Source organism: Gymnodraco acuticeps, unplaced genomic scaffold (genome assembly GCF_902827175.1).
Source record: "Gymnodraco acuticeps unplaced genomic scaffold, fGymAcu1.1, whole genome shotgun sequence".
Classification (NCBI taxonomy): domain Eukaryota; kingdom Metazoa; phylum Chordata; class Actinopteri; order Perciformes; family Bathydraconidae; genus Gymnodraco; species Gymnodraco acuticeps.
The window spans coordinates 1,028,319-1,052,632 of record NW_022991154.1 but is presented as its reverse complement, the minus strand read 5'-3'; the positions used below and the strand labels follow the sequence as shown (position 1 = coordinate 1,052,632).

General features: G+C 38.8%; 2 protein-coding genes across 4 annotated transcripts; both read right to left on the bottom strand.

Moving 5' to 3' along the window:
* Positions 1–10,039: 10,039 nt before the first annotated feature.
* uchl5 (ubiquitin carboxyl-terminal hydrolase L5) lies at positions 10,040–16,398 on the bottom strand. Its single transcript, XM_034237382.1, has 11 exons — positions 16,169–16,398; positions 15,665–15,728; positions 15,478–15,583; positions 15,001–15,126; positions 14,343–14,404; positions 13,407–13,537; positions 13,174–13,237; positions 12,837–12,939; positions 11,129–11,242; positions 10,780–10,878; positions 10,040–10,382 (listed from the first exon to the last, which is right to left on the bottom strand). Exons 1-11 carry the CDS (start codon positions 16,242–16,244, stop codon positions 10,338–10,340), a joined length of 990 nt encoding a protein of 329 aa, XP_034093273.1. The 5' UTR covers positions 16,245–16,398; the 3' UTR covers positions 10,040–10,337.
* Positions 16,399–16,654: 256 nt separating this feature from the next.
* On the bottom strand, positions 16,655–20,376 carry glrx2 (glutaredoxin 2). 3 transcript variants are annotated; one of them, XM_034237384.1, is made up of 4 exons: positions 20,336–20,376; positions 19,108–19,168; positions 18,569–18,745; positions 16,655–17,583 (listed from the first exon to the last, which is right to left on the bottom strand). In XM_034237384.1, exons 2-4 carry the CDS (start codon positions 19,165–19,167, stop codon positions 17,422–17,424), a joined length of 399 nt encoding a protein of 132 aa, XP_034093275.1. In that variant the 5' UTR covers position 19,168; positions 20,336–20,376; the 3' UTR covers positions 16,655–17,421. The 3 variants fall into 3 exon arrangements, with proteins under 3 accessions (XP_034093275.1, XP_034093274.1, XP_034093276.1); XM_034237383.1 differs by lacking the exon at positions 20,336–20,376 and adding an exon at positions 20,126–20,329; XM_034237385.1 differs by lacking the exon at positions 20,336–20,376 and adding an exon at positions 19,953–20,028.
* Positions 20,377–24,314: the final 3,938 nt, after the last annotated feature.

The following is a 24,314-nucleotide window of genomic DNA, read 5'->3' as shown; positions in this document are numbered from 1 at the left end:
TGATTTGTATTAACCGGTATCAGTATGTAGTTACTTCGGCATAATTTTGAAACGTTTATTACAATTAAATCACGGTAAAATATGTTCATTTTATTGTAGTTGGTTTCTACCACAGTGTTTACATGGATATAAGCCCCGCCCCTTCTCCAACGCGTCTTGTTTGAATGACAGGAGTAAACACGGCTGACAGCCGCGGTGAAACTCGAGCGATTTGTGCAATGCGAATATTCAGGGCTTATCTCCATGTAAATACTATGGTAGACTTCAACAAAATGAACATATTTGACCGTAATAACCTGTAGCCTATGCTCCGTCCACACTCACAACAACGTCATACGGACAAAAATAAAGCAGCGACTGTAGTCTCCATGACTCAGACAGTCTGTGTTTTGTTCATGTTTAACTTTTGTCCCGTTTCTGAACAGATATGAGGAGCTGTGAGCTCTGTGTGCTAACACAGCTAACGGCTGATGTTTTGGGACATGTTGCGCTGTCGGATGCTGACCATGTGGGGGATGTAGAGACAATTATTATTGGAGACTGGAACACGGATATGCAACGTAAAGACACGTCCGTCTTCAAGTCCTTCAGTAGGATTTGTGATCTGCACGGCTTCAGCCAGCCAACCCAACCCACCCGGGTATGTGAAACAACACAAACTACCATTGATCTCATTCTGACCTCTGACAAGTCCAGGATCTCCAGTAAAGGGGTTATAGCATGCGGGTTAAGTGATCATTATATGATATTCTGTACCCGCAAAAAGCTAAAACAAAGGGCCGGCTGTCACAAAACAGTCATATCTAGAGACCTCAAAAACTACTCTAGCGAGGCCTTTAACCTAGAACTGGAGAGCCTGGACTGGTCAGATGAGCTCAGTGGTACACAAGTTGAAGAAACATGGCTTGGTTTCAAAAACAAATTCTCTGCAATACTCAATGATTTGGCCCCCCTAAGAACAACCAGGGAAAAAATCGCGCTGAGCCGTGGATGCACTCCGGCATACTGACCGCCATGAAAACCAGAGACAAAAAATGCTCTGAGTTTCATAAAAGTCAGTCAATGCTTTCCAAAAGCACGAGCAGTGAACTCCAGGCCCACGTGACTGAACTCAAAATTGAAAGAAACAGACTAAGAAATGACGTAAGCTCCATGATCAAAACTGCCAAAAAGAATTTCATCAATGTCAAAACTGAGGAAAACAAAAATAAACCCCGTGAACTTTGGAAATTACTCAATAACCAGCTTGGCTGCAGTAAAAAACTCAAAACGAGATTTTCGAACTTAAACATAAAGACAGATAACAGGCTCATCACAGACAAACTGGATGTGGCCAAGTACTTGAACATTTTTTTCACAAACATAGCCACAACTCTTGTAAATAAATTACCCTCCCACTCAGGGCTTTTTGGAGTAGATCACCTACTACAAAAACCTAGGGGTACGCAAAGATGATTTCAGTCTAGCAAGGGTAACAACAGCAGAGGTACTCATTAAACTGAGCGCCCTCCAACCTAACAAGGCCACTGGCCACGACAATATCCCCTCCAAATTCCTCAGAGACACAGCAACCGCCATCTCACCAGTCATAGCTCACATAATTAACCACTCCATAAAACAGGGAAAAGTGCCCAAAGACTTCAAAATTGCAAGAGTAACCCCCCTGCACAAAAAGGGCAGCAAATTGGACCCAGGCAACTACCGCCTTGTTTCTATACTTACCTCCATCTCGAAAGTCATGGAAAAAATAGTATATGAACAGGTCGAAAAGTACCTCGCGGAAAAGAAAATAATCTATGAATTTCAATCTGGCTTTAGAACATCCCACTCCACTGACACATGCCTTCTTTATTTGAGCGACCACATCAAACAAGAGGTGGACGAGGGCAAGTACTGCGGCATGGTGATGCTGGACCTACAAAAGGCTTTCGACACTGTCAATCACCCCATTCCTATTGACAAGCTAAAAGCAATTGGTTTTGATAAACTATCGGTGAGCTGGATGCAATCCTACCTGGAGGGGAGAGAACAGATGGTGGAGGTAAACGGTACTCTGTCCCCCCCCCTCCCAGTGAGCTGTGGTGTTCCACAAGGAAGCATATTAGGTCCGTTACTGTTCCTAATTTATGTAAATGACATGTCATCAGCATGTGACTGCAACTTGTTCCTGTTCGCGGACGACTCAGCCCTGCTGGTCTCTGACAGGAACAGGTTGCAGGTTGAAAAAACCCTCAGCTCCGAGCTCGGCAGGATCTGCACCTGGCTCGCCGATAATAAATTATCATTACACCTGGGTAAAACAGAGTCCATTCTCTTCGGTTCGAAACATAATCTCAGCAAATCCGACGACTTCTCAGTTGCATTGGGTGACATTATTGTCACAAGTAAGAAGGAAATTACATACCTAGGATCTATTCTTGAGGCAAACCTCTCCTGTGACAAAATGGCATCCAATGTAATAAAAAAAGTCAATCAAAGAACTAGATTCCTATACCGGATCTCCTCTCTGGTAAACAAAAACACCCTGAAAACTCTGGCAGGAGCACTCATTCAAGGGTACTATGACTATGCTTGCACGTCATGGTACCATAGCACCTCCAAGGCGCTAAAAATAAAACTTCAAACATCGCAAAATAAACTGGTCAGACTACTGCTTGACCTTTCATCTAGAACCCACCTCACCTCTGCCCACTTTGACAACCTAGGATGGCTTAGAGTAGACGACAGAGTACAGCTACTTGCAATGGGCCTGGTCTACAAGATCCACTACACCTCTATGGTACCCATGTACATGTCAAAATTCTTCCCAAAGGTCAAGGAATACCATGATCATAACACCAGAGGGAGCTCCACAAATCATGTGAAACCTAGATTTTGCACAAAAAAGGGGGAATACACGTTTCGCAATTATGCCACATCAAGGTGGAACGCTCTTCCCACAACTGTAAAGGAAAGTAAAACTATACTTACCTTCAAAACCTCTCTTAAAGAGCACCTTCGTGGGAGAGCATTGCAAAACTGGCCTCGGTAATGGTACAAATCTCAACCTGTCGTTCAATGGACAGCTTCCCCCCCCCCCCCATCTATGTATATACTCGCATTTTAGACTCTGTTACTAACTGTATATCTGTAGACTTGGTATGTCTTAAATGTCCGGTTAGGATGTATTAGAACGAAATCTAAAATGAAAATTGTAAACAAGCAATCTGTATGTAAAAAAACCACCTGTATGTAAATTGTAAATAAGCCATCTGTATGTCAAATATGTCTTATATGTCTTAAATGACATGATGAATTGGAAATGGGGGACCCTGATGTAAACAAGACGAAAGTCTTTCTCTGGTCTGCATCCCCTTAACAATTGTATGTTTTGAGCTGTACTGTACTGTACCAATATACAAGCTGTTAATAAAATTTTCAATCACTCAATCAAACCAATCACGAAGCGTGATTTCTTGAATGGCAGCAAAAACAACGAATCACAGCAGTGCTTCTCTCTGGTGAGCTCTGTCCAATCACAAACAAGACGTGTTCTCCCTAAACTTTAGGAATACCGTTTCCGTAAATGTTGAATTGTTGAAGTGTTCTGTGAAATGCTGTGGTGTTTTCTGAAATGCTGTGGTGTTTTGTGAAATGTTGTTTTGACTTGCATTTCAGGGCCACCGTATAAACATATCATTCAAAATTCAAAACAAGACTATTGTAACTCACAGCTGTCAAGCGAGCAGCTTGTGGAAGAATCCTGTGACGCGCAATGAGTGCATGGGCCATTTTTTAAGTGTCATCATTTGAATTATTAATGTTGGGATGTAAAGAATACAAATGTTTTAATATTAAATTCCCAACCGTAGGTTTAGAAACAAGCTTTAAATAGATACCTGAAATGGCTAATCTGTCCTAAATCAGGGTTGCCAACTTTGGGTGCCTGGCTGGAGTGAGATTTTGATATCATGGGTTTAATTACACATATGCGCACGAAATGACTGCTATCGTGTCAGCAGCGGGACCTTAGAATATATAATAGGATATATATACAATATATACAAATACACAATATTGGACACAGACTATAAAGGGCACACAGTTTCATTCACTAATGAAAGTCAAACACATGTTTGTTTCCACTATTTTATTGTGTGCGATAAGAAAATTGACTTATCGTACGATAAATAAAAATGAACTCGATAAATTTCCATTTACATGAGGATGTGACTAGCAGTTTGAAAGGATGTACTTGAATTATTATTATATATTATCATTATGTCAGTGGTCTAAAATGGTCATACAACGGTGCCGACAATATTATCGTTTATTGCAATAATTTCCGGGAAAATGTATCCAACTAAATTAATTATCGTGAGAGGCCTATACATGAAACACACGCACACAAACAAATCTACAGACTTACTCCAAACTGCCAAAATATATTAATTAACACACTCTCACTCTCATATACTCTTTGACTGTATTTTGGCCTAGTAGAACAATAAGCAGTAGACTTTTACTTTTTTATCATTTCTACTGGATCTTAGATCTGCGCATGCGCAATACGGGTCGGCAGTTGCGGCTCCAGAGTATTTTTGTTGAGTAATCTATGGTGGGGCTCAAGTCAGTATTTGCAATGTAATTACACGCTCCCCTTGACAGTGAAACGCCACGCGTGAGGTTTAGATTATTTCCCTGTCTCAATCCAAATTGAACTGTATCAAATAAAAAGGCACATTTGTCTTGAAGTAAAAAAAAAAGGGCAACCTGGAGCCAATCCTGCAAATTCCCCACAGGTGAAAGAGTTGACATGCTGAAAGCAGGAGATCTTTTGAAATACTAACATAAAATACACATTCTAGTACTCTCTTGAGAAGACAAATAAATAAATGTATTACTACACAACATATTAAAAAAATTAATGCCATTTTCGTTTTGTGTTACTTTGTTCTGAAAGCTGAACCTGCTGCTCCTCACAGAGAGAAGAGGGAAGAGGCTGTGTGAATTACTTTACATTGTGGATCCACAATGTAACGTCATTCACACAGCCTCTTCCCTCCTCTACCCTTATCCATAAGGGTGGATAGCCCCCATTGTTCTGTGTGTCAAAATGAAAGACAGCCCACACACCTATCAATCATCAAACCGTGGGGTCTTATTTAATTACGTGTTGATAGAAATCAACACGTAATGTTGTATCGATGTATATAGAGATGTACTTCAGCAGAAGTATTCTCCGTCCGGACTTCCTGCAACAACACCACGTCGTTATCTTGATTCTGATTGGCCAGAAGACATTATCAAAGATGTTCTATTGAGAAGACGATCACTGCGTGACAACAGTTTTCAAAACCGTTTCTAGTCTTCGGTATTCTTGTTTTTGGCGTGATTGACGGCCCGTCCACACAGCGGCGTGCGTTGAAGCTTCCAACGCTTCTGCCCATTCACTTTGAATGGGGTGACGTCACTTTTAGCCGAACTGCATTTTGGGAAGCGACGTGGAGCGTTGCTGGCGTAGCTGGCGTCAAAAGTTGAGCAATGTTCAACTTTTGACGCCTCGACGGAGGCGTCAGCCAATGAAATCCCGTTTATTCAAATCTGCCAGTGAAACTGGTAGGTTTTCGCCTGTTTGGGGATTTTATATCCAGTTTACTTCGTTTTAACATTGCTATTGCTTTGTATGTCGGGGGCGGGAGATTCATGTGATTGGTTGTTGGTCGGGTTGCTCGCAAAAATACTGGTCCTCTCACGCACATACATTCTCCTTTTACATACATATATTTTCACTCTTACATACATACATTCTCCTTTTACATACATATATTTTCACTCTTACATACATACATTCTCCTTTTACATACATATATTTTCACTCTTACATACATACATTCTCCTTTTACATACATATATTTTATAATATATGCATGTCTGAAGAGAATATATGTATGCAAGAGAAGAATGTATGTATGTGTGAAGACAATATATGTATGCAAGTGAAGAATGTATGTATGTGTGAAGACAATATATGTATGTGAGAGAAGAATGTATGTATGTGTGAAGACAATATATGTATGTGAGAGAAGAATGTATGTATGTGTGAGAGAAAGTATAGTGGAAACGGAAGGAGTATGGTTGAAACGGAAGGCAGGTAATTATTGCGCTGTGATTGGCTCAGAAGGTCGAGCGGGGCGGGCTCGCGGAAGTGATTTCAAAACAAAAGCACTCGTTTGCTTGGAACGTTGAACATAATTATAAACAAGGTGAAACAAGGTGAATTTAGCGATCACAATGAAAACGGCCAAGACACATATTGAGCCCAGAAAATGAATGTTATTAAGGCTGTAAATATAATAAGCATGTGTCTAAAATGGACAACATTGTTAGGAGATTTAAACTATACAGCGATTCTGCACTGCGGTCACTCAGCCATCTCTCGCGTTTGTCTTTTCAAATCAGCTGCTCTTTATATTTTACAAATATTTTTTACTGAAAGTTCTTAATAAAACTGACACTGTTGGACTCGAGGGGAGAAGAATAAATGGACAACATTGTTAGGAGATTTAAACTATACAGAGAGCCGTTTTTTCAAATCAGTAGCTCTTCATTTTCTTTTTACAAATATATTTTACCACAAGTTCTTCATAAAACGGACACTGTTGGACTCGGTACTAGTTTGACTGCTACTAACAATACATTGAAGTACTTTTACTGTGTACTTTGTGAGAAATACTCTGTCAAAGTCCCCTCCATATAGCACATAATCTAATGCATCAGTCCGTCCCAGGCGGGAGTTTATAAACCAAAGAGTAACCGCCCTTACGGCACGCTCTGATAAGTAAAGCGAACGCACCCGCAAGGACACCTGGCCAGGGATGTGACAGTTTCAGGGGTTGACCAATGTTCCTTAAAACCCCTAATGCTTGCTGCAATCTACGCGATTCATCTCCCTCCATCATGTTATGTTGATTTGAAATCAGAAGTTCTGAACATGAGCCCGCCCCGCTCGACCTTCTGAGCCAATCACAGCGCAAGAATTACCTGCCTTCCGTTTCAACCATACTCCTTCCGTTTCCACTATACTTTCTCTCTCGCATACATACATTCTTCTCTCACATACATATATTGTCTTCACACATACATACATTCTTCACTTGCATACATATATTGTCTTCACACATACATACATTCTTCTCTTGCATACATATATTCCCTTCAGACATGCATATTATAAAATATATGTATGTAAAAGGAGAATGTATGTATGTAAGAGTGAAAATATATGTATGTAAAAGGAGAATGTATGTATGTAAGAGTGAAAATATATGTATGTAAAAGGAGAATGTATGTATGTAAGAGTGAAAATATATGTATGTAAAAGGAGAATGTATGTATGTAAGAGTGAAAATATATGTATGTAAAAGGAGAATGTATGTGCGTGAGAGGACCAGTATGAATTATGGCCTGTACGGCCCCTCATACTGCTGTGTGGACGCTCAATCTCACGCTGAGAGTGAAAGCGTGTGTCACACGCCAGATGCGTGAGAGTTGGCAACCCTGCCTAAATATCTTGTACAAAGTGAAGCAATATTTTGCAACTTCCTGTTAATTACTGTTTTTCTTGAATTTGAAAAGATTGCAAGGATTAATGTGCTTGTCACTTTGGTGTTTGGTTTAACAAAGGTCAGACACATCTGCATACCGTACATACAATGACCTATTTTTAGAGACAATGAGCTTGATTCTAAGCTGCACAATGAAAACAACATTCGTCATTGTTATGGAACATGTCATTCCTCTTCGTGCAGCTGATGGCTCACGTCATAGCAGCTGAGATCCAGTACTGTAACAATGTGTTACCTTGACTGACAGCAGATAGTCTTACACCTGCTGTGTGCCTGCTTTCTGAAACAGAGGCTGTGAAGCCGTGAAATCGTAGTAGAGGCTGACAGTGGTCAGACACCCGGACGTTGATCCTGACAGGCTGACAGCTCCTGTGGGCTGCTGTCCTGATTTAATGAGGTCATCTTTTACACCGGCAGCTCTCGAGAAACGTATGTTGTGTTGGCCTTCCGGCAAGAGAAGTCGAAATGTGACCTTAATGTCAGACTGGCTGGGAAAGTGTGCTCAACTGTAGTAATACACCAATTTAAAAGGCTTATTTTCTCCAGCATAGAAACCATAATAATACTGCTTTAAGAACTACCAGCATGCTTTCAGTCCAGACTGATATTATTAAATGGACTGTGATGTAAATCTGTAGACACGATGAGTCATGATCCCAAAATGATTAGGGCTACTGACCTTTGTGCTCCCGACTTTTCTTCCAGCACCAGCATGAATTTGAGATTTGCGTTTAAAGTACAATGTCCAGACAACCATTGGATGGATTGTCAGAAAATGTAGTACAGACATCCTCACTCTGCTCAAGATGACCTTCAGTTACTTTGGTGACCCCCTTAACATTTAATATAGGGTCATTATTACATCAAAATCTCTGTCCGATACTTTGTATGTTCCCGTAAAACTAATGACTGAATCAGTTATTTTAGTTTAGAGGCAATTTGCAAATGTTAGCATGCTAACATGATAACGTTTGATAGTGACCATGGTAATCTGTATACCTGCTGAACATCATGTTAGCATTATCAGCATGAGCATGTTGACCTTAGCATTTAGCTAAAAAAAGCTGCTCTGGCAAAACACAGAGCTGCTAAAATTGTTGCAGACCTTGCTTGTATCATGAGCTGTAGGTTACATATATAATAACTGTTCTCTTTCTTTTCTTCTCATTTATTTTGCCTGCATTGACCTTTTTGCACGTCTGGCATTTGAAGGAGCAGGGATGCCTCAATTGCTAAATGCTAATTACAAATACCTCCATCAACAACAACAAAAGCCTAACATTTTCTTGCTGCTTTTAGTTATAATTTATTGTAAAATATAATATGTTGGGATATGGACTGTTGGTCGAACAAAGAACTCCATCAAAGGTTATTTGTCTGATATTTTAAGGCAACATATCAACCATATTGATACTTTAAAGGCCTTTTTCCTGGTCGGTGTTTGGAACCACTGCTTTTTATGGGCCTCAAAAAGCCTTAAAGCCACTGCATGTGATAATGAGCTGCACAAATAAACATGCCCTGACCTCCAAAGTAGGCCTACACAGTGCACATTCTGTTATGCAGAATGCTATTTATAACACTTTTTGAAGTATTTGCATCATTGTCAGCATGCCACAATATATATTCCATGTTGTGTTAGTGATACAAAGATAATTGCTTTGTTTGAAAGCATGTCTAGTGAGGCTGTGATGGTATTCACAAACACCCTGTACTGGGACACTGTGACCATGAATCCTATTACCATGTGGCCTGACCTAACAAAGGAAAATAAAACCGACACATTGTTCTTTCTCTTTCTGAGCTGGTAGTAAAACTTGTGTGTTAGCCTTTGTTGACGTGAAGCTTCTTGGCAACAGACTACTGGGCTTGGATCCAAGGAGTACTTAAGGTGTGTATGTAAACAAAGGTGCCAGAAATAGAAAAGCACCACGTTCTGCTTTGGTCTTCACACACGTCAGACTCACGCAGGCCTTTAGACGTCTGCTATGTTCAAGAACAACACTTAAGTCAGCTGACCGTGGTTATTTTGTGTAGTAGAGAACAGATGTTAGCTTATGGGATAAATCACAGAGGCCACTACGGACTCCCACGTTAAAAAAATCAACATGGTGCTTCGGGAAGCTTTCCAAAAAACACATCTTAATGATGCACTTATAAGGACTTGGCAGCTTGTCAGTGTTCTCTCTATGGGTCAAATAACTTTGACTGCAAGATTGTTTTTAAAAGGTTTGATATTTTTTGGAACAAAAACATACTTATTAGTTTACAGTGGAGAAAAAAAGGTTTATCAGATGGCTTCTTTTTTTTTTTTTTTAAATGACAATCCTTGTTGTTGCTCAGCTGTAACAGTAGGTGGTGGCAAATATCTACCATGAAGTCTTTACCACCATGATAATTTGTTTTGAAGATCTGTCCATAAACAACACAAATTCACAAACATCTAGACATTTTATTATGAAAATAAGACAGAACATCATTTGAGCACATTGTTTTTCTTTCTATCATGCATTAGAGCTGATGGACACATGAAAAGAGCTTCTTTTTTTGCCGGACAGTCTCCGCTACACCTGCAGTGCAGTTCTTAACGTTGATGTGTCACAGGAGGCCACAGGGCGGAAGTGCTGCAGACCATCCCTGGTCATGAATGCGAATAAGACTGATTATGAACAGTATCTGTATGTGACTGTAGGGTTCTGGATGCATTTGTGTGGAAGTCCTTTTTGTTGATCACTTGGCCTCTTGGGCTTTTTTGGCGCTCTGTTTCTCCTTTGCCTGTTGAGACAAAAAACGTGTTTATTACTGTACAAAACCTACAAAGAAAAATTCAAAATATCCTTTTATGTTACTTCATTTTGAATAAAGTAGTGGTAAACATTGTAGAAACAAATTAACTTCAAAAGTTGGATTCATGACCATTCCCCCTTTACTGGACAGAATTAATACTGAAGCTGAAATGGTCTTTCATTACGTTTGTTGATTAATTTTCCTTCTTGAGCCTCTTGACATTGACCAAAGTATTTCATTATGTATAAATGAGAGTCCCTGAAAACTACAAGATATCCCATTAAAAATAATGACGATTTTTCAAAATGTCAAGGTGATTACGTTTTTCCAGACGTGCATGCACAGAAAGCGAGTGGCGTTGAAGAAAGCCAATAAAATAAAATACCTTCTCCACCAAAGGTATTAACTGTTGGTACTCTGCCAGTGTCTTCAGCAGCTCCATGATAAAGGGAAGGTAGTTGTGCTTTCTCCGAATGTTTTCAATCTGTAAGAAAAACACATCAATTCAACAAAGAAAGTGAGAGAAAACCTGGGCATGACAGATGTGAACGAAGGAACTTTCAGTCTTACACGTTAAGGTAAACACAGCCTGTACATATATTATCTCCTTATTCAAAGGTTGTTTTCAACAGACACAAATACACTGTAGCCTTAAGGGGCAATTTCCCTGCATTTATATTACAGTGAAATGCAGAATGTAATAGCAGGAAATGCAGTGTTGAGGAGAAACCCACCTTATATCTTTTAAGTTTCTGATTTTCCTCTTCAATAAGGAGCTGGTACTTGGCAATCTCCGACTGGATGGAGCTGAGAAACGTGGAGCTCTGGTCCGTGTCCATTGGTTCATCCTGAGAAACAGAAGGGGGGGGGGGGGAGGTTGTCAGTTGGAGAAAATTAGCAATACTACACAGTAGAATTGCTCTGTAACAAGTACAATTCCTGCATTCAAAATTGTACAAAGGTATCAGCATCAAAAAGTATTTATGGTGCCGTATTGCCGACTTCAAAATAATTGTATTAGTGGGATTTAGTTGTATTAATTAAAACACTGCTTGGTAGTATAAGCTGGAATAATGCATTATGATTTTTATATTTGTAATAGCAATCTAAATCTTCCAGGTAACAAAAGCTGTACAATATTGGCTCACAAAATGTAGTGGAGTACAAAAAACCACAATGTGAAAACACTCATGTAAAGTACCTTGAAATAGTACTGGAGTTATTTTGCCAGGTAACTTTGCACCACTGGCAGATCTATCCTACTCCTTTAAATATGTTTGCAGTAGGGCTTTTAGTAATAAAGTACAATCTTGTGTTTGCTGACCTCCAGTGGTTGAATGCTTCACCATTCTGTAGTCATGGAGATGGGTAATAATCAGGGTGTGATCAGTAAGCCTTGACATCACTGTGGTTAGGTGTGGTTTGTTACAGGTGGAACAAACTTTATTTTCTATCAACACCCAATAATGACGCCGAGTGTAACCGACAGGTAATACAGACTACACCTTTTAATTAAAAAACCAAAAACAGGTGAGCTATGGTCAGGTAGTAAAAAATAGATGAGATCTATTTTCCTATCTACTTTTGCCTGACCTTGATGGATGGGAAATGTTATGGAGTCAAGCAGTGCTTTGGAGGAGAATTCATAAGGACTAAGAAAAAGAAAATGGCAGTTTTTGGGGAACCCTGCACCTACATTAGGGCACGTTATAATGTGATAACAAGTGTTATTCACAAGGGTCTGGTTTCGCTTTAAATGTTCCTGCCTTAATACATTGTGAGATGGCACATCCCCTTTCCTTTCAAAATGACATTTGAGTGTACTCTATGCCAAAGGAGACAGAGAATGAAGCATTAGAGAATATTACCAGCTCTTTTGGGTCATTTCAATAAGTTAATTGGTAATTAATCCTCTGCCAAGGACTTTGAGCTTGGGGTAAATGTATTCCTTGACCCCTCTCTAAAGAGATCAAATGAAAATATTTTATATTTAAATCTTAATGCTGGACTATTATTAGACATCCGCCTAACTCTCAAGATTCCTTTTATCGAATAAATGTCACTACCTTTTTATAATGTATAAGACTTCCATGATCAATAGTAGTGTTATCTCGTATTCACCTTAAACGACTCATTCAGAACAATCAGTGTCATTTTCTTAATGTTGAAAAAAAACGTGGCAATTTCAATTACTACACAATCATTTATTTAAACCCAGAGCAATCGTATCCTACGCTTCATGTGTTGTGGACGAATATGACGACAAGAAAATGTTTTGTTCGTTTGTTTGATAATATATATATATATATATATATATATATATATATATATAATCCCTAACTTTTTGAAGCAGACATCTGATGCATTTCACATTTAGCCTCACAGGGACAAAGTAAACTACTCTATGCCATCAATTATTCTTTTTTTTTTGCTTCCACTCACCTCAGTAAGCTGGGTCTGGAGCTCTGCGATCTTTCTCTCATATATCATCTTCCTGTCTGACACGATGGCCATTAGGTTGAACCGGATCTCTCCTTCACTGTACCTGAACAGGGAAACAATCAAACATGTTGAGCACTAGGCAGAACATGCTGTATTTACCGATCTGCTTTGTACAATCAAAAACTGTTAAAAAAATATATGAATTCCCTTTTCACTTCTCAGTACCTATTGTATTGTATTGTATAAAGAGATTCTTTAATAGCAATACAATTCAACATTAACTGAGGATTTCATTCATTTAGGATTGATCCGACATAAATGAAAAAAATATATTCACTTCTGTATTCTTTTCTCGATCACTGGGCGAACGGCGCTGATCCAATCATCCTGGTTGCACGCACCTGATGAAAACACAGACCACAGCTGATAATACTGCAGGTGTCTGTCTGTACATACAGTCCCTGCACTGTACGTCATCATAAAACAGACAGCTTTAGAGGAAATGGGCCATGGCCAACAAGATGAAATTGTATAAAGCAATAAAAAGGAAAAAATAGCAACCTAGCTTACCCAGGTCAATTGGTCCCTCTCGGAGTCCATCCAGCTCATATAGCCGTCCGTTTACAGGAACATAGCTCACAAAGTGAAAGGCGTCCTCGTCCTTCGCTGTGGACTTGGCATCAAATTCAAACATTTGCTGTCTGCAAAAACAAAAAAGGTACAATTTTAAAGAAAATGATCCTGCGTCACATGTAGATGCCGTGAAACAGGTTGGAATTTAGGAATGCTCGAAAACCAAACATAACTCCAATCTAAGTCAATATATCGTACGTAGAAAATGTTAAACATGTCACCCATTAAGAGGCCTTTCTATGCTTTTTGGGGGTTCCCTTTCGTGTAGTGTGTTATAGGATATTGTGCATGCAAATGGTCTGCAAAGGCTAAAATCCCTGCAGAGGGAGTTTCTCTCCCACACGTCTTCCCTGCCTGTCAATTGGACTGATTTGTTTTTTTCTGTAACATGCAGTGACATCACTATGTTACACTTTCGCTTATATTGGCTAATGCTCCAACACGTTGTACTTGATAGGTTAAGGGCGGAACATCTCTAAGCTGTTGACCAATCACAACAGAGCCGGCCAATCAGAGCAGACTGGCCTCTGGTTTCAGACAGAGGGTGAAAAGAGGTGCTGCAGCACAGGTAGTATGAGAAAATAAAGACCTTGTTGTACATTAAATCATGTAAACATGTCCCAGTAGAGGAACAAAATACAAATATGAACCTGAAAATGAGCATATTATGTACCCTTTAAATATGATATTATTATATTACTAAGTAGGTTGTGAAAGGGCTTCACATGGTGACCAACAAATGACCAAACCTCACATTTGCAAGTTGCATAAAATCAGACAGGTGCATTAGCAGCAATCACTCTCCACAGAGTAAGAATAAAGAGCTAGACATATCAAGAAGTCATTCAAACAGTTGATGGAGCGAGAGCTTACCTGGCAAAGCTGTTGTGAACTTGTCGGATCACTTCGGAGTTGCTAAGAGCCAGACCTTTCATCTGAGGAGGGGGGCACAGGATTATAATGCTGACTGTATAACATTTGCCTAAAGATGTGCTATTAAAGGCTGAATGGGACCCTTATAAATTCATTTTTTCTAGATAGTGGATATGTAAGTAGTGTCAAAAAGGTACTAACTATATCAAACGACTCACAGGTTGCTTCTATACGATGCCCTGATTTATTCCCATTATTTGCCCTTTCCAACTGGTTTAGATTTTATTTTTTTTAAAGGACAGCTTGAGTCATTTAAGATCAAAAGAGAAGTTGAGCAGTTTCACTTGGTTATTTTGAACATGTGTGGGACAGAAAACCGAGTCATCAAGGTTTTGGAGGTAAGAGGATGAAACTGTCAAGTGTTAGAGATGAAAGTGGGGAAATAAGTATATCAAGTTGTGTAATAAAGAGAGAAAAAGCTGGGGTTTTTTGTGAAAAATGTGTCACTTGGTACTTGAGTTAGAAGGTAAATGCTGGTGTCACTTTAATTAAAAGGTGTATAGTTTATTGTGAATGGGTAAACAATACATTCCTGTACTAATGCATGCAATTGCCAAACTATTTTTTGGGATTCAAGGGAAAAATACCGTGAACGTACAGCAGGGTCGAAACTCTGTGAAAACTCTCTGAACTCTGTCAGTGTGTCCCCAACCAACATGTCAGAATGGAAGCAGTTGAGCAGAACGCTGACTATCGCCTGGGTGGCACAGGCGTTGTTAATGACCTGAAAACATAGAGAGAACACATTAATTATTATACAGATCCATAACCCATTGTGTATTAATTAACACACTTAATAAAATCAAAAATCATCTTCTAACCAGATCTTCCTATGTTATGTACACTTACTAATTGGGTTTCTATATTTTGTAGTCCGTGTGTTCATGATATGATGCATTTGATGATTATATCATATACTTCCAATCCATCTGTAGGGATATGTGTGTATACACTTGTAAAAACCAAGCAGATCGAGGTTGCCATTTTGTTTGCTAAGGACTTACTATGACTCAAATATTAAAACACCACAACATTGTGTAACAAAAAAAAGTTTTATATGACATTAAATAAATACCTGTTTGGCAAAGAAGATTTGATCAAGCCTTGAATCCTGAACGATAGACCCTGCTGGCTCCTCACCTGGTTGCCACTTGAAGAGGAAAATCAACCCATGAACTGGTCTGAAACAGAATCGAAATATTAAAAAAATAATGCCTTGAGAGGGATTATGAAATATATAGAAGCTGCAGGTATGAACATACTTCAAGTTGTCAAAATTCTCTGGCTCCATACTCCATATCTCTTCAACCTGGGCGCCTTTGCAACCTGGCAAGAACAAATACAGCATCACATAATTACTCATACTTATAGAACGGTGTGTCTGGCTTTTAAAAAACGTTAACATATGTGACCAAATGTCCCCAGTGACGGGTTGACAGCAGAGCAAAGCACAAAGATGTCATTAATGAGTGAGGATTTGTTTTCACGCGCCGTTGTTTTGAACGCTGAGTAATGCTAGCCAGTTAGCTTGCCTCATTAAGTTAGCTTTGTCGAATACTGCATGCAACTTTTTAGAGAATGCAGCGTTTTGGTGGTTGCTGAGAATACAAAGCCTCTAACATATTTTTTATTTGACCTCCATTGCTTGTTTTTATTATTGCATAGAAAACCAATAGAAGCTGATTGCAAATTACCATTAGCTTTAAAGGAGCTAGCTAGCGCTGTCGTATAGCCACCATGCACTGAATGAACAGCTAGTCACTCACCAAAACCCTTTATCAGTTCTGTGAACACGCCGGGGTCACTCTCCATCAGACACCACTCTCCTGCGCTTCCAGCCATTCTTTACAACGTTGTTTATTCAACCTACTTACACATATACGAGATGCTAATATCCTAGCTTAGCAGTACTACCGCTAGTCAAGCTAATTTGACTGAAACACTAGTGACCTCACGGATGCGGTGCAATGTGGGGACTATGGGAGCGCTCGTTTTGTTTGACAGCGTATACTATCCAAAAGCCACACTAATTTGAGAAAATATATTGCAACAATGTTTTCGACAAAATCAAGTTTCAAGGTTACATACGTATCAACTATACGTATATAAATAGAAAAATAAGAACCCATGATCAATATCTGAAAGTAATGGGCCCACTCGTTGAGTTTAATCAATCTCCGCCCGCCTAAGCGAACGAGGGGAACAAATTAAGCACACTTCAAGAAAAAGGCAAGCCAGACATTGGAGGCAGATGGTGGTTTCATTCATATTTTTTAATATTCATAAATACACATTTCAGGCATTTAGAAAATATTTCAGAGTTGTTGTTATAAATACAACCATACATATTTGTATTCATAACACGGACCAGCATCATGATTCAATCGGCTTTTCATTCATCTGATATAAGTTTAACAAAGAAATTCAGAATATAACATAGCTTCTGCTAACATTTCAGGTAAACTTTTCAAATGCTTCGACGGCTAGGTAAAAAATGTTTTACAAAATCATAATATTTTTCACATTGGATGTTTAAATACATTTACAAGTTGATGTGGAGGCGTGTGGTGCAGTGGGTTGTGAGTTGGTATTTGGATCAGGAGGTCACAGGTTCAAACCCCACTGCAGTCAGCATGTCGTTGTGTCCCTGGGCAAGACACTTCACCCCAAATTGCTCCTGTGGGGATTGCCCACAGTATTGAGTATGTAAGTCGCTTTGGATAAAAGCGTCTAACAAGCGACATGTAATGTGCTAATCATAACAAAATGACAAGCTACATTAATCGTACAACATATGAAGAATGACCTCAATTGAATCATACGTTCATGTTCAGTTTTTGTTTTAAATATGGCAGCTTTAATGCATAACATCCCTGTATGAAAAGGTATGTAGCCTAACATTCAATGCACTTTGATAAATATATAACATAGTCATGCTCAAGCAATGTTGAACTTGCAACACGAGATAAAGTAGATGTTTCATAAACACCGTATTGAAAAGAACGACAAGAACGGTTAGTCATTTGGCTGACTCAAACTGTCCGCTACCCGAGCCGTCGGAGCTGGAAGCGCAACAGGGAGCACACTGCTCGATCAGGGGCCGCAACTTCCCCTGCTGATGGAGTTGTTTGGTATCAGAGCCACCCCCGATACAGTTTCCGTTAATGAAGACTCTCGGCACCTTAACACACAGATCATGTTGTACCATTATGTTTTGAAACAAAGCGTTATAAAGGCACCTGACATCCTGAACAGTAGCCCTCTAGATTAATTTACTGCTAGTCTGAGGAGTTTGGCAAGACTATTGGAAAATTACTATTGTCGATACGTAGACAATACGATTGTCTATGCAGCTGTGTATTGGAATTGCTACAACTAATGTTGTCATATGGCTCTGTCTGTAAGGATAAGTGTGCTGGGACAGTTTGAGCATATTTGTATGTAAAAAAAAAATGTTTAAGCTAAATTAAATCCGATCAAATTCTGATCCTTTCAGTGAAAATATAATAGTGCAAGTGTAAATACAGGTGTGTGAATGAAAACCTTTGTTGGTAAACACCAACTCTAATCTCTCTTTCTTGTTAAAAAACTAAAGCACTGTACAAAACCTTCAGCTACCTTCACGTTGGTCATATCAGATGTCACTAATTCATGTTTATGTGTAGATAAATTGATGGCAGGCCAAAAGGAAAACATGTCTGTGCTCTGACAGCCAATGTCAACTCTGTACTTGGTCAAAAATAAAATAAAATAAAAGCAACATTTAAAATGTGTAAATTAGTTTAACGTGCAGATACACAACCCTTATGTCATAAAGTCTAGTTTTAATGTAGATCTAAATGCTATTTATATCTCGTAACTCCTGATACGTCGCCTGTTGATGGGGACAAGTGTATACAATATCAAAAAGTGACTTTCTCAACGTGGAATAGTATCTACATGTTTTTAGTCTTGTACAAAATATTCACAACATCATTATTATTAAAACGTATTAATTTAATGTCTATATTTGATACCATTAAAGACTATAGTATGACAAAGATGCAGCTTATTTGAGTCAAGATAAAGACATGAAACCTTGGATGCAGCCCAAACAAAACAATAGTCAAAAATAAAAGGTTGTGAAATTGAAATTGCGAACCCAAAACACAACTTGAGGCTCTTACCGTTCTGGCACCGGTCATCTGAGCTAAGGCCTCTTGCATTCTCCTCCCATCATTGTGCTCATCCAGTTCAATCACTTTGTAGGTCGCACCAATTTCATTGAACACATTCTTGGCCATTTTGCAATAAGGACAGGTGGACTTGGAAAATATCACAACACAGTTCTGTGACACCATCTCCTGAAAGGTCGGGGGGGTGGGGGAAATATGTAATTTAATATCAGTGGAACACAGAAATAATCTACAAATACCAGAGCCCTATGTAAATTGCTGGGCAAAGGTGAAAGAAACCTTATCTCTGCAGATTTTCCATGGTTAATGTTTAGTTATAGAGTGAACTGGGTACACTTTAATATGAGTTTTTTACTGAAAAATGTGGAGAAACAGGAGATGCTATAATGGTTTTAACTGAAAGAAGGAGTCACTAAACAATTTAATGTGCAGCTAAACTGGTTACTTCTATTGAAAAAAAAAAGGTATCAAACACATAGTTGTTAGGATATGTAACAACTATGGAAACATATCTGCAAGCAATAACTTACCTGAACATGCTGTACACATGATGAACCGGCCACAGATGTTGAGGATGTAAAATTTCCCATTCTGAAAAAGACAAATCAGAATATTGAATCAAACAGTATTCCAAGGCATTTAGTCCAGTATTACACACACTACAAGTACTGACACAGTTTAGTAGGTTCGTGCAAACACCTAAAAAACCTGAAGAAGTCACTGGAAGAAACGAGCTGAAACCTACAAATTAGCAGCAACATAAAATACAACTGGAGCATCGCTGCTGGTCTGAAAATGCCCATATACATTGTAATATGTGTAGGGGCTACGTCTTAAATTACACTGTGCCTGGTCTACTACTGAAGTAAGGTTCAAGTGCTAGGTAATCCAGGATTAGCAGTACACATGCTCTTCACTGGCACTAGTAATTGGCTAAGATTTTATGTTGGCATGCGATTTGCCGATCTCCATTCAAAATGTGGCAAAATCAAGACTGCACGCTACAGTGAAAACCAACAACACTTCTTAAAGCGTGGCTGTAAGTGGTTTATAAAACATGAGTAACTAACTTTAAATTCGGTATACATTTAATTCGCTTCCCACTAAACCTTTCAGTTAAAACGAAATGTATGTTATTGCTTATATATGTTCGGTGGGAGATAATAGTTGTAGCATAACGCTAGCTACACGTTGACAACAGTCATGCAAATGATAAAGGTCGTCTTAGTTGACGAAATTATGCATTTGTACAGTTTGACATGCAAGCCGAATTGACCATATGAATCCATGGATTCGTAAAAATAACACAAATGTGTGTTTGGCATTTTGAAACACACTAAACTTTGAATGATGTGAAGCAGTTGTGAATAGTTACTTTTCAGCAAGGTAAAGCTGCGTTACGGTAATGTTGCGAGATGCGAAGTTAACAACAGAGAACGATTACTACGTATAATTGGGTGAAAGGTTTATTATATAATAGTTTGTTGATGTTTTATTAATCGTATTCAACGTGCAAGGTAATGTATCAGTCAAGCTGGCGAAAATGACCTTCGGCAGCCGGTCCATGCCACCCTGGATAGAGATCCTGCTCGAGCAAACATGGATAAAAAAGAAAATACGGCCAAAATGTAATCGATGTGTTGGCCTGGATGAAACATGCGGTTAGTGTACAAACTGTTCTTAAACACACAGCACCCCTGGCGCTTACTGTACGTTTGATATCCCCCTTTATTTACACTGTTTATGGCTGAAGCCTACCTTACGTGACCACCGGAAGCAGTTTCTGACGCAACCCGCAGTTTGAAAGTCACGCCCACAACGTCAGCATCACTTAAAAAAACAACTCCTAAATATCCTCCTGGGACCCGAGGAAAAAAAGTGTCTTCTTATATTTCCTTTTTTTTGTGATTTCCTACCTATTTAGGGTTAAAAAAACATCTTGCAATTTAGACTTTTTTTATTTTATTTGAATTTTAAAATGTTACAGTATGTCCACTGTCGAGGACCTCGGGACCATATTAGTTTGAAAAGACAGCCAAAATTAACAGATGGACTATGTAACGTATTATGGTTATAGAGTGATATTAATACAATAATACATTCACCTTTATTTAAAACATGAATAAGTAATTGATCTGAACATTGCTGTTTATTTGGTCAATACAAAACTAGCTTGTTTTTTGGTGAATCTTTCCAGATCTTCAAAGACTTTGTAGTCAATGTACTGGGAAAGTACCTCATTGGACTCCAGTCAGCACGGGCTGTAGGGTCATCTTGACTAGTTGTATCGATATTGTCTCCATTTGACCATGCTCATAGAAACAAAGCTTGCATTCCTGAGGCAATTCTCATTTTTCATGTCTCCACTTAAAATAAAAACAACAATAAGACATACGTGCTACTCTTGGCCCACAGGGGGCCATGTCTTTCCAGCTCGTCCCTATCTGTCTCTATGTATCTATCTGTGCGCTCATGGAGCATCCTGCATCTTTCCCCCCCTTCTTCTTGACCCTCTTCTATCCCAGGTGTGAAAGCCTCATCTCTCTCATCATCTGAGAGCTCAAAATCTTAATCTCCCTGAACTATCTGGTACAGAAAATGTCTGCTTCAGTTCCGTCTCCTGCAACAATATTGAGTCATAAAGTCCATGAAGATGGTCCTGACGTCCACTAGAATGGACATTTATAAAAGGGCTGTTATTTGAAAACTTGAATTATTTAATTGCTTTCAGAAGTAATTATATATTTCCTCACATGTTAATAAACAAGAACATATATGATTTTCATGGTAAAAATGACAATTATTCAACAATATTTGACTTCTCCTCCTGCTTCTATACAATTTTGTTTTTCGTATGCCAGCCATTTTGGATGAAAAGAAAGAGGAACTTCCCAGCATGCAATTTTAACCAATGGCATATCTCTGGAAAGACCAGGATGTCCTCTGTACAGTACATCAGGGATTGATAGAGTAGCTCAAAAGAGTAAAAGGAGATGCATGTTAACAAAATGTCCACTACAGTGGACATTTTCAATGGGCTGGGTCCCAGGAGGATATACCACAAAGTTGGAGGAGTTTCAAATGTGTTAACACTATAAATTAATTAGGATGAAGGTATACTATTTGAAAGACATCTAAAATAATTTGACCTGTATTTTCTTTACTTGCCATATTCCAAAAATAATGTCTTAACATTGGACTTTTATTATATAAGTAAACAGAGCTTTTATGGCAATAAGACTGACTCATGGACACTACAATTCATGGTCCATGAATGTAGCTTTGTTGAACTACCAAGAAGCCTCCATACTAACGTAATATTTTCTAAAAGGCCCTTTTGAATGTATTCAGTCAAGAGTAGTATGCCTATCTGTTCCTCGCAAGAATATAAACTTACAATAATAGATTATGTCTGCAGAGACCAACTCAAACATCACCCGAGTAGACTGGAGATAACTTTGTTCTGTACAAATGCAGATTATTCATTTTATCCTCAAGGAATTTCAGAATGAACTGTTTCACATTTTCCATGTTCCAGAAATGTTAGGAAACGCAGTGGAGAAAAGTGCTAGGGTGCAAATACCTACTTACAGCATTGATGATAGGATAGGATTGGACTGTGTGTGTGTATGTGTTAAAGAGAGATTGTGTGACTACAATACCTATATATCACACATATCACAATGATCCCTGCCAAGTAGATGGAATCTACTAGTGGGCACACCTTCACCATCATTGGGGAAAGGGAAAACTTAATCTCATTGGCTGGCCAAATGGTTGCTATGGCAATAGCTCGTACTGCCAAGCTGTCAAAGTAGTCATGTCATCATTAAAGTGTTCCCATATAGAAATAAAGACAAATCATCCATTACTGGTCATTGTGAAAGCACTTTTAGCTCTTTATAGTTCATTCATAACTGCTATGTCATATTTGTATCTTATAGCAGTAGAAACACAAAAATGAGGCAGAAATACTAAATAGTCTTGACTGACCAGATAATATGACAAGGGGCTGAAAAGTGACAACAATTTCAAAGAAAGCACATTTAATGTACCATTTCAGTCACAGTCAGGGAAATGTGTGTGCCCTCCCTCGTGTAAAACAGGTTGGTAATGAGGCATGGAAAAACATTTCAAGCTGCAATGAAATTCTGACATGTGGAACTGATATTGGTTGAAAAATTGTTGGTGGATGTATTCGCACCACTGGTTGTATCTAATTTATGTTTCCTTATAACACCTATATAGCCTCCTAATATAGATGTATGCATCCATGTATGCAGATTGACCTAAACACATTTGATATGCCTACCTAAATGCAAGATGTTATATAATACAGTTACATTAACAATAGATCAAGGGATCAGATTAGGACAAAATCAAGAGTGGTATCTGTTAACAAATTGTTTTGTTAGCGGTGGATAATTTGTTTTTGGAAAAGACTGAGCAGCCATTAGTGTGATCTGTGTCACACATCTCTTTGGCATCAAGCCTCTGACGCTTCACTTTGACAAATTAGAGCCAGCATGTGTGGTTGCGTTGTTGACATTGTTTCTTGTGGTTTAACATTTGTTTCTGATGCAAATCTCTAAGTGTATGTGAACTTCATTTATTTATGTCATTTTCTTCCTCGTTCACGGCCTGGATACCTGTCCCAGTGATAGTATAAATAGACTGTTGCATTAATACTCATCAGCAGTTCACGCCTCAAATCCTCCTGACAGATTGGTGGAGGAATTGCTCACAAATATATGGTATCCACAGGGAGGACATGTAAACGCCACACAAAGAGTTTATCTGGTAACTCCTTCCCAACGAGTATGTTTTTATGTTTCTATTGTTTGTGAAGTTAGTGAAGATGTTAGGGTTGCTTGTATTTTTTTTGTATCTGTCCACCTTGCCTATCACTGCCAATTGGATGCCAATAAACACCTGGGACTTCAGCAGAGTCATTGCCACCTTTCCCCCTTGAGACAAATCCAGATGATCATGGGTGTTTGAATGTTTTTTTGCAACAGGGAAATATAGATAGATACAGTGTGCAACTAGTTTTTGACAAGAAAGCTACTGGAGACTTCTAGAATTGTGTGAGTAACACTGTGTTTGTAGACTTCTCTGTTTCAGTGTGTGTACTCTGTATCAATGCTCTGTAGTTGATCTGACTGGAATTGTGTTTTTAAAAACTCAAAACCGCTACAGCATCTGTCAGACAGAAACTTGGGAAAAGTCATTTGACTGAAACCTTAAAAGTGATCTAACTGACTACTAGGGTTAACTTTGATTTAAACATTTGTAGAATACTAAGAGCTTTATTGAGTAGGTGTAACTGTATTAAGGGTTAAACTCAGAACTTTATAACTTAGGGTTTAATGTAATTGACTTAAAAGACAATAACACATCAGGACGAAGCCAGTCTAGATTTCCTTTTGAGGGCCACCAGCTGCAGAGAGTTAACTAATTAAAAGGACGTTGCCCCACAGCTGTGAGAACTCAGCAATCAGGTGTCCATTTTAGGTAGCACTTTCCTGGAGCGTCAGCTTCAGCGTCAGACAGGCTAAGACATTAGAGTCCTGTGGGAGTAAGACTGACAAAGACATTAGAGTCCTGTGGGAGTAAGACTGACAAAGACATTAGAGTCCTGTGGGAGTCACGAGGGAGGCAAAGAGGAGGCAAATCCTACTTTGATTGAGCTAAGTATCGCTGGTGTTTTTTATTTTGTTTCATTTTATTTGGTTGT

Excerpts from the sequence above, each read along its gene's own strand:
- uchl5 (XM_034237382.1), bottom strand. The coding sequence starts at position 16,244 with ATGGCTGGAAGCGCAGGAGAGTGGTGTCTGATGGAGAGTGACCCCGGC. Across the intron at positions 15,127-15,477 it reads AAATCTTCTTTGCCAAACAG|GTCATTAACAACGCCTGTGC; the intron begins GTATTTATTTAA and ends CTATGTTTTCAG. Across the intron at positions 10,383-10,779 it reads TAATACCTTTGGTGGAGAAG|GCAAAGGAGAAACAGAGCGC; the intron begins GTATTTTATTTT and ends TTGTCTCAACAG.
- glrx2 (XM_034237383.1), bottom strand. The coding sequence starts at position 20,235 with ATGTTTCATCCAGGCCAACACATCGATTACATTTTGGCCGTATTTTCT. Across the intron at positions 19,169-20,125 it reads GCATGGACCGGCTGCCGAAG|AATGGGAAATTTTACATCCT; the intron begins GTCATTTTCGCC and ends TGTCTTTTTCAG. Across the intron at positions 18,746-19,107 it reads CATGTGTACAGCATGTTCAG|GAGATGGTGTCACAGAACTG; the intron begins GTAAGTTATTGC and ends CCGACCTTTCAG.